Consider the following 10,664-nt stretch of genomic DNA (forward strand, 5'->3'; position numbering starts at 1 on the left):
TTTGTACCGATAAACCTTCAAGAAAAGAGCGTATTCCCATCTTAAATTCCGGCAATGCACTTGTAACCCCTCTGGTGTTGCAGGTGTCCAGGCGATTCGTTTTCCTCCTAAGTATATCATAACAAGAAAATCTAAAACAGTTTAGACTGGTGCCATGTGCATATAAGAATGGTAACGCTATGTTCATACCTAACGCACATGCCAACATCATTGTTGTAAGCCAGTTCCAACATGAGTAACACTGGAACGTACCTATATTTTAATCTGATAACGCAAGTCGTAGAAACATTTCATGATTGCATTAGCTCTTAAAAAGGGCTCTTTAGAATTGTCTTGGTGATGAACGGATGAGCTAATAAATGAACAGTTCAAAGAAAAGTCAACTGTTATTTTTGTATCTATAAGTTTTCCGCCTTATAACAATGTGATAAGGTGCCTAAACGCATGTCTGACTTTGACCTTGCTTACATAGGTTACTTTGAGCTTTGCTGCGTGTCATATAATGTGTCATGTCATGTCCTCATATCATATCGGTACAAATGAGCGAACACTTTGGATACATACAAATGTATGCTAAATTAACAAAGTGATAAATACAGATAGCAGGCTCATTCGATTTTTATTTAATTAACCGGAGGAGATAAGAATTAGAGACATTCAGGAGGTCGTTAAGTTATAGTTTGTAACTAAATATTTAGAAGTATGTTTAAAAGTAGATCAGGCCATAAGAGACAGAAAATGCATTCCCTTTGTATGAGGCCATATAATGGAAATGAAACGCGGTTCACAATTGACGAGTATCTTTTTAATCAAACTACCAAGGCCATGGTCTATTTATAAGCCTGTTACTACACATGAAACGACTTTTTCTCATGCTCTCTTGAAAAATTGTTTGTTTTCTTTTCGTCGGTAAATTATTAAGGGTTGTATTTTTACGGTAAAGTTTTTAACAACCCAATTACAGTATGTTATGGTTACAAATACATGACTTTTCGGTTTGCCTTTTTGCGTTTTCTTTCGCTTTTAGTGTAGATATCGAATTTCAAAAATTTCTAAATAGGCGAACCCACATGCAATATTCTTATTTTTGAGCTTTTTCCTATCATCCTCTTTACATAAATGATTTAAATGAAGCAGACAACATTATTTACCTACTCCTTACATTATTCCAGTACGTCATCGGCAGCATGACAACATGGAACATCCTAGCTGGCGTGAGCGCCATCGTCCCCATGCTGTCACTCCTCGGCATGCTGCTTCTACCAGAAACGCCAAACTACTTGCTTTCCCATGGCAAGCGAGACCGCGCCGAGAGCTCGCTAGTGAAGCTGCGTGGGTCCACCTGTGACATCGACGAGGAAATACAGAGGATGATCACTTTCAAGGAGAAGAATCATGTCGAACCGTGAGTACTTTACTGTCTAACCATGGAACTAGCTGCCAAAAACTTTTAAACCCTCCTCCGCGGGCCAGCTTGCCTGCTGTCGCACGGCAAGCGAGATCGCGCCGAGAGCTCGCTAGTGAAGCTCCGCGGTACCGGTTGCAACATCAACGAGGAGATATAGAGGATGATCACCTTCAAGGAGAAGAACCATGTCGAACCGTAAGTACTTAGCTGGCTACCCATGGAACTGATGTCAGAGACGCCCAACTTCCTACTATGGCACGACAAGCGAAACCGCGCCGCGACCTACCTAGTGAAGCTGTCAGGGTCCACCTGCGAAATCGACGAGGAGAGCACCTTCAAGGGCTTCAAGGATAAGAACCATATCGAACCGTAAGTTTCTTGTATCACGGGAAGCCCGTGTAGCAAGTAGAATAGCAAAGTATGGTTTTCAAACTACTAAGTTGAAAAATTATTTTCAATTTTTAGATATAGAAATATTATATTATATATGAATAAAAAAAAATAATCTAGCCGCTATGATAATCACTGTAACTATGGAACGAAATGTGATTGTCGTGTTATTATGGCACGTTATCAGCTGGCTTTGCGTTGTGTAATTTATGTAAACTCCCGACACTTGTGTAAATATGAGTGATACAGACCTAGGCCCATTTATTAAATTGTGTGAATGTGAACTCACTGAAAATTGAATTTGCTCATCGTAACATCAATGGACTTAGTTCATTGTAATGCTGGAACAACTTAATTAAAAAGTTGCTTATCCTGGGTGCCTAGCCAAGATGCCACACTAAGTAAGAGTGACACAGAGAGATTATCGTTAGGCATCTTGGCTAGGCACCCTGATGCTTTCAGCTAATCTACAATGGATACATATTGTTTTCGATCCTAGCTTTTTTGACTTTTTGCACCCCATCATAATTACAATTGTTTACTGAAATCATCCCCAACAAGAGTCTCTCTCAGTACTATCCAGTTTCCATACAATAACCAAGATCTACACTTTAATATTTGACTAAAATATACGGATATGTCAAGGTTTATGATGATTTTGTCTAAAACAAAAATATTTAATTCTATTTAGGTTAACCAACGTGAAAGATTACGTAAAGGCGCTGCTGTCCCCGTCTGCTCTGAAACCGTTTGCTATCTTGGCCGTTTACTTCTTCATCTACCAGTGGTGCGGCGTCAACACCATCACCTTCTTCGCTGTTGAAGTCTTTAGGGTAAGTACCTATTTAAACACATACTAAACAATTTGACTTAACAAGCGACGTTGGGTAGAATAGCCATAAAAGTGCGACAAAATCCTATAACATATGACGTTTGTAGTAGCGCTGCCATATAGCGCTGTATATAGAGTAATTGCAGGATAGATGCCCCACTTTTTGAAATAGCTTTATAACTCAAAAATTCGACGAGGAAAACGCGCGATTCAGGCGAGGATAACGCGCACGCCGCCTCGGCTTAGGCACGTCTACACTGGCTGGTTTGTGCGGGAGGAAATTGCCTCGCGCATATGCTCGCTCTGTGGGTCCACACATTTTATTTTATAGTAATGTGTCCTATACGTATACACACACGTACGGATACGTTAGTTGTCAAGCGGACCCCAGGCTCCCTTGAGCCGTGGCAAAATGCCGGGACAACGCGAGGAAGAAGAAGACGTATGATAACTTTGGTGCTTAATCTATTATTTTCTGTACTTATTTCGTTATAAATCGTATAGATTTTGTATAAATTGTACTTTTTTTACATCTGAGAAATGGGATAGGTGCCCACCGTGGGGGTTAGACTGCCTGTTGCAAAAATGGGCCAGCGGATATGCCCTTTGAAATCAAACAAGCAAAATTAAAAGTTTTTGTCTTTTATATTCATTATTTTGAAAACGTTCTATACTTTTAGCAGAAGATAGATACCCTTTTAAAATTAAAAAAAAAAAAAAAACAAATGAATAATAACATCAAAATATAATATATTACTCCATCCAGCCTAAGCTTCACTGCACCCAAAGTAATGAATAAAAGACAGGAATTATAAGCGAGTAAAAATTATTCGATAACAAAATACCAATTTTTTTGTCTCGGCCGAGACCGAGACCGAGTTTCAATGGGATTCTCGGCTGAGACCGAGACCGAGATCTCGGTCGGGCCTTATTATTTTCACGCCCTTTGAAGTCTAGGCGCTGAAGGTTTTGGCACTTATGGATGAAACACGTGCGCTTGAGCTTACGTTCACAGCGGCACTATAAGCTTGCTGGGGGAGCGCTTGCTATTATGTAGTGGAGTTATACTTTCACAGTTCTCCTACTAGTAGAAATTAAAATCGAGGCAACTATTCCACTGAGGCATCTATCCTGGAATTATCCTACGTTTATATTTGTTGCACCGTTAGGTAATACTCCAATGTTGAGTTGAAGATCCTGCGGAGAATCGAATACCTGCCTAAGTATATCAAAAACTTGGCATATTAAATAATGTTAAAACGGGTCACCATGTCGAGCGTTTTCGACTTAAAATACGTGAGTGACCCGTTTGAACATATCTAATATGTTCGTGTCTCACGGAAGTTTTGTTATTAAAATCAAAAACTTGGGTTTAGGAATATTAATAAAATTTGTAACTATGATTGCAGGCCTCAGGCGCAACTAAGGAGAACCAGTATTGGCTGACAATAGCTATGGGCATAGTGAGACTCATATTCACGGTGGTCGGGTGCATACTGTGCCGGCGCTGCGGACGGCGGCCCCTCACATTCGTCTCAGGTAAGGAAAACTGATTCTAACCATAGGTTAAGGAACAGCAGTTTGCCGTGAATTTTTGGTATAACGTGTCAGGTAAATTCGTGCCGCTTTTACATTAACGTATTTCGGGTGCGCGATTTTCATCTATGTGCTACGCTGTAGGTATACTCGTACCTACCTACTCGTACCTATAGGTACTATGGGCGTAGTATGCTTTAGTAACAATTGATATTTCAAAAATCTATTGTTAATTATATCGCAGTGCATTTCGTTCACTTTAAAATGGATGCCATAAACATGCCGTGCCAGATGAACGAGCGAATGATGTCAAATTGACATCAATTTGTAAGTTCACAATGGCGTCTCTATCCTCTATCTAGAAAACAAGCGGAAGTCCCGTCTTAATAAATATATCGATATTTTTTATGTTTTTGGTTAGCGGTGGGGTGCGGGTCGACGATGATCGTACTGGCGGTCTACATGTACTTCATCGAGCAGTGGAAGCAGGCCGGCGTCGCGCCGATGTACTCCTGGGTCCCCGTGGCGGCCATCTTCATATTCATGATATCTTGTACCCTGGGGTACCTCATCGTGCCCTGGATCATGATTGGCGAGGTGTATCCCACGCAGGTTCGTACTCGTTATAAACGTATACAGAAAGACATATACATAAGTCTGTACGTGCACGATGTACACCGGAATTCCCGTGGCGGCCGCCTTCATGTTCATGGTATCCTGTACCCTGATGTACCATCAGGTTCAAATTTGCATGGACGATTTATAGATGATTTCATTAATAACTTGTCGATGCACTTTTGAACCCCACTGTACCTTCATCGTGCCCTGAAATATCATTGGCAAGGTTTATCCCACGGTGAGTGCTAATTGTATACAAGGATCAGTGGAAGCAGAAGGGCGTCCCGCCGATTCACTCTTGATTACCCGTGGCAGCCATCTTTGTGTTCATGCTATCCTGCACCCTAGGGTATCTCATCGTGCCCTAGCTGGCTGTTTATCCCGCGCAGGTGTGTACTTGAACACATTGTTAAACATTAATGCAGTATTTTGTACACTATGTAATTTGGATGCTCGTTTATTTATGTCGTCCAGTTTTGTTTTAGTATCTAGACTACGCGAAATTTGCACAAACTTCGCAGTGATAATGTAAAGGAGAGTCATACTTGTAGCATTTAACGTGGTGGATTTTACAACAAAAATTGTAACTACGAGTATATGTCCTTCTAGATCAATTTGTAAATATTTTCCGGATAATTATATTGCAGGTGCGTGGCATAGTGGGCGGTATGACGACGACCGCAGCCCATCTCTCTGTGTTCTCCGTAGTCAAGACCTTCCCCTTCCTCAAGGACGCGCTCAACTATTATGGCGCCTTCGCCGTTTACGGTGCCATGTCGATTGGTGGTGAGTTTTTTGAACTATCTACACCTTTACCAGTTACATTATTATAGGTATCTACGATCAGTTTTCATTATTCAGCAAGAAAACAATAACACTGGCTGCATCGGAGCACTATAGTACGTCTGTGCACTGTACACTGAAAGTATTAAGGCATAAATACATATGACAAATGAAGGGTCACGTCCTTTATGGGTACCATCTAAAACCAATTCTCGGACACACCATGTAAACTGACTGGATTTAGGATATATACGTGTTGTACAGTCGCCATCAGATATATGGGATCAGCCATATCTGAACACGCCTGTATTGTCAAGGCGTTAGAGTGCATGTTCAGAAATTTTTGAGCACCTCGGCCGCTCGGCTATGTCTGATGGCGACTGTACCTTGTCCTGTTGTGTTGTGTTGTGTTGTGTTGTATTATACTGTTGTTGGTTGTCTTGGCGAATTATATATAGTTTAGCATTACTAATACTCTTGGGTACTTTATTATCCTCGTGTTTTGTTTTCTTTTTCAGGTATCGCCTTCTTCTATATTTTCTTGCCTGAAACTAAAGGCCGCACCCTTCAGGAAATCGAAGACTACTTCTGCGGCAGAACTAAAAGTCTCAAGCAACCAAATAAGACCGAGGCCGCGTGATCAACGTAGTACAAATTTTGATATTTCAAATTGCATTTCGTGCGTTTCAGTCAGGCTACGTGTATGTTATGTAAAGTAAAGTTTGGTAGACTTGATATTTTTCAACGCATTTTTAAAGGATTAAATTGCTAAGATATTTAGCAGCAGGTAGGTACTTATAATTATTTTCAATGCTAAACAAAATTATAAATTCTCGTACTATTATATTAAATAAGATGAAAAGCTACAGCTACAAAATAGCCTTTATGTCAGAAAAGTGATGTACAATGTATTTCTATAGTAGTATGATAAAAGTTTCACTGTGCCTTTAACACGAATGCCCCAGATACGTAAAGTACGTCTATTTAATCTTTATGTAAGGATATTGTAGAAGATGAGGAGATTTAAACTAAACGAGTATTAATATAATAAATATACGTTTAAGTAGTCACTAGTCTACTGGTACATCTTGAGTAGAGATAGCAAAAATGTGCCATTAAACTAATATTTTAAGATTTTGTTACACCGTGTGTATTTTGAAACGGATATAAATTCCTATGGTACTTTAAAGTATAGGCCCCTATATGAACGTATATTTTATATATTTTACAACAATAGGAGTATTCCTAATTCCAAACGTCGCTCAATTATTACGTCACAAGTGTTTACGTGCGTAAATACCCAATGTTTGACCTATATAACTAATCGTACATTGCATGCTGCTTTATTTTTAATATATAAATTTTAATAAATTAAATACGTTTTAGTACAGTCAGCATCAAAAGTAGCGGATGAAACAACGCGCCAAAAGTATCTGATATGCGGGATAACTTTTCCAAATATAAATAAATTTCTAGAATTCGCGTTCCAAAGTATATCTTTTACAGTCTTTGTTGGTCTATATTCAAGACATCACTTTTTGTTAAGCTGTTACCGAATGGTAGATACTTATGAATCATTATTTGATCCGCTACTTTTGATGCTGACTGTACAAGCACGTCCTAATTGAACAATTCATGAAACACCGTTTATAGCTGCGTGCGCCTGGTTAAATATTATGGTAATTTAGATCAAAATACACGATGTAGTAGGTAGGTATATTTTATTAGAATGTTATTTATTGAATTTTACACCAGTGTACAGATTAGTATTAAGTATATAAATTATAGGTAATATAGTAGGTTACTCGTTCGTTCGTTGTTTTTACCTCTTATATGTAATCAAAGAAATTCTTAATGAGGAAAGGAATCGTCAGCAGGCGCATGTCGAATATTGGAAAACAATGTTATTAATACCTGTGCTACATAATTCTATATTATTAAAGTCAGATTTCTGGAATTTTGCAATGTGAGGCGTCTAAGGCGTCATTAAAGCATCTACCTAATATAATAGTTGAACAATAGGAATTTGTACAATATATTGTAAACAAAAATATTCTAACGTGATGCTTAAAATATTATTAATAGATGCATTTTGTTGTAAATAAGAGCTTCAAAAGTATTTTGTGATAACTATACAAGTATACATTATAAGTAGATAATTACTTGTAAATAAATTATTGTTATATTAAATACGGAACCGTATTATTTTATCTCCTAAAGCGTTTAGCTGAATAATTATGTTAATACATAGTAAATTATTGTCGAGGCAAGGAAAAACGCACTTGCTGGTTAAATTATTAATTTTTAACGGACGACCCTGGGAATTGGAGTGTGGACCCCGTAACCTCGAGTATGTACTGAAAAGGACTTGGAGACTATTAGGCATGTCAAACCTTTGTAATATGTTTTAACAAAAGAAGTACTGCCTAAGTAAGCAATATCTGACAGTACTATGGTTTACTAAAGTTTTACTGAAAAACAACGGTGCATTACCCACCTGCTCCACAGTAAACACTGTACCTAGCTTGAGCAAACACTGCCGTTACAAACAATATCCCTTATCAGTAGTTGACGGAAAGCACTATTGTTCACATGGGACTCTACCCTTACTGTTTAGTAGTCCTCACATGGACGATGGCCTGTGCTAGAGTGCCGTTATATTTGAAAGATTTAAATGTTAACCCAGGGTATAAATCAGGTAAGTTTTTGTGGATTTACATATTGTAGACAGCACATATATGGATTCATTTTGTATTGGAAAAGGGGCGCTTGGCACTGAAAGTCTTTAAACACTCACACAAGTTTCACTTTTCTCAAAAAGAAATTTGGATTAAAGTCCAGTCCAGGTATGTAAGAGGGAATTTCATCTCGCTAAAGCCCGGAGCAGAGACTAATGGGGTGCTCAAATTAAACTTTACCAATATGTTCCTAATGATACAGTTAATGTGTATTAAAAGTTACCTAGTCAAGAATTACGCATAGAAGCTATTCCAAGCAAATTGGCTTCCATTTTGGTTGAAATACATATGGGAAGTCTACTTTGGAGCGACTGTGCATTTTAAAACATATTGTACTTTCTCAGTATGGAAACCGGACATCGGCCAAAAGAATCCGACAGGCATAGAATTCGGAGAGATTTCCCGCGGCTCGCTGCTGAAAATAATGGCGGAATTCGCGCAGAACGTGGAGCAGCGGCTGCGCCCACGCCAGCAAAGCGCGCGCTTCGACGCGCACTTCGCCAACAATAAGTACACCCGCCCCTACATATACCCGAGGTTCGGCAGGAATAACATAAACTAGTAATTCATCTCAAGTTAAACTAGTTTTTTGACCCCATCCCGTACATACTTAACAACTAGACCGATCATCCTTATGTCCTAACAAATATTTTTGCCAGAGCTTTCAGACTTTCCAGTTAACTTTTACTGTAGGTAGTACAAAAGATAAACATTTGGCCTTAGAATCGATATAATTAAATCGTGAATTATTTTACGCACCTGAGGGTATTTTTTCCTAACGCGGCAATATTTTGCCGAGGCTGACATTTAAACTCCCAAACAATTGTGCTGTGCGTGTGGGTGAGAGCAGTCGTCAAATGCGCGCTCCACACCAAAATCGCCATTTGTATGGAGATCTTAATAAGATTATCGCCTCAAAGTATACGCTCATAATTACGTATAAAATATAATTATGCATTTACTTACATGATTTTACACAGAAAAGTTTTTAGACTAATTCCTCTAATGTTTTCGTTATCAAGTATTGCATATTTTATCTTATTTTATTAAAATATTTGCAGTTCAAGTTATGGTTCCAATATTGTATACTTGAGCCAATAGATGAACAGCGGTCAACTTTTGGGCAAGGGCTTGTTTTTTCAAAAGCTTGTATAAAATCTAATAGTAAAGGTAGACGCATAATTAATGTTTTAAATTGATGGCTGGCTAGGCCTTGATTTTTTGACCAAAAGATGAACAAAGATTTCTTTTATTTAACCCAGTTATTTCAAGGTTTATTATAGTATAGGCTGTTCAACTAAAAACCTTATCCCTAAAAGAAGAACTATGATAGTTTACTAGTTGACCTTTTGGGCTCAATTCCAATACATTAATTTCGCATTAATTTTGAGAGTTCATTTCTTCAAAAAACTTGAACCAAGTAATTTGTTCGTTCATGTTTTGGCTAGCATTATCAACACTGAATAAGTTTAATTGTAATAATAGTGAATTTTACATCTTTAATCACATTTACAAATACAAATTTAAAAAGTGTAGAAGTTAATTTATTAAGTCGTTTTAATTTATTTGAGGATCATATTTTCTTTTTGGAGCAAAATTCCATCTAAGGCATTTTTCTTCTCTCTTTGGCACAAATAATTTAAACTGCGATTTATAAACCATTTTTTTTCGCTACCGATTATAATTGCTCAGTGGTCAGAATTCATCAAAAGGGGTAAGGTTACACTCTATCTATACCAGTTCATCTATTGGCATCATGTTGTTCAATATTAGGGTACTTGATTTTGGTTTTATACTGGTTCATCTTTTGGGGTCAAAACGTTCAGAGATAGGGCACCGTGTTCATCTTCTGGGCATTTTTCCCTATTTCATCATATAATATTTTTTATAAAAATACTGAATTATAATATGGGCATTTGAAATAATTAATTCTAATCTAGATTATATGCTGAATCATATAAAAAAATTAAAGTTGTTAAAAATAAGTTACAACATATGTAAAAAAAAAATCTAAAGCTGGGGTAGTCGCTTAACTGGTCATCTTTTGGTGATTTCACCCTATAACACTTATAGTGCTATAACATCGTGTGACAGGGACAACATAATAAATTACTATCAATACTATCATGTGTCACTGTCACACGATGTTGTATAACATTTTATAACAGCCAATGTGGGAGCACCATTATAGGCACGAGGAGCAGAATATAGTGTGTTCCTACTGCTTGGTTATGGTTAATTAGTATGAAAAGTGTTAGAGCTTTTATAAATATCCACCATGGCCGACATACATGAATTTAAAGTTCGGTTAAGTCTTAAAAACCCAAGTCTACAAGGATAGAGAACCTTTTTATGGTAG

At 37.8% G+C, this 10,664-nt stretch overlaps 2 protein-coding genes across 3 annotated transcripts in view; both read left to right on the plus strand.

Annotated features, from left to right (window-relative positions):
* LOC133519824 (facilitated trehalose transporter Tret1-like) overlaps positions 1 to 7,757 on the plus strand; it is a 32,369-nt gene extending 24,612 nt beyond the window's left edge. For both annotated transcript variants that reach the window (XM_061853939.1, XM_061853938.1), the window contains 6 exons: positions 1,173 to 1,405; positions 2,490 to 2,631; positions 4,040 to 4,169; positions 4,588 to 4,778; positions 5,432 to 5,570; positions 6,086 to 7,757. In XM_061853939.1, coding sequence (XP_061709923.1) covers positions 1,173 to 1,405; positions 2,490 to 2,631; positions 4,040 to 4,169; positions 4,588 to 4,778; positions 5,432 to 5,570; positions 6,086 to 6,207 — 957 coding nt within the window. In that variant the 3' untranslated portion in view covers positions 6,208 to 7,757. The remainder of the gene's footprint in view (positions 1 to 1,172; positions 1,406 to 2,489; positions 2,632 to 4,039; positions 4,170 to 4,587; positions 4,779 to 5,431; positions 5,571 to 6,085) is intronic.
* A 154-nt stretch (positions 7,758 to 7,911) lies between these two features.
* LOC133519842 (uncharacterized) lies at positions 7,912 to 9,063 on the plus strand. The gene is made up of 2 exons (XM_061853973.1): positions 7,912 to 8,265; positions 8,650 to 9,063. The coding sequence occupies exons 1-2, from the start codon at positions 8,160 to 8,162 to the stop codon at positions 8,865 to 8,867; spliced, it is 324 nt and encodes a 107-aa protein (XP_061709957.1). The 5' UTR covers positions 7,912 to 8,159; the 3' UTR covers positions 8,868 to 9,063.
* Positions 9,064 to 10,664: the final 1,601 nt, after the last annotated feature.

This window comes from Cydia pomonella, chromosome 7 (genome assembly GCF_033807575.1).
Source record: "Cydia pomonella isolate Wapato2018A chromosome 7, ilCydPomo1, whole genome shotgun sequence".
Lineage (NCBI taxonomy): Eukaryota > Metazoa > Arthropoda > Insecta > Lepidoptera > Tortricidae > Cydia > Cydia pomonella.

Coding starts and splice junctions, on each gene's coding strand:
- LOC133519842 (XM_061853973.1), top strand. CDS start 8,160: ATGGGACTCTACCCTTACTGTTTAGTAGTCCTCACATGGACGATGGCC. Junction 8,266..8,649: donor TAACCCAGGGTATAAATCAG/GTAAGTTTTTGT, acceptor GTACTTTCTCAG/TATGGAAACCGGACATCGGC.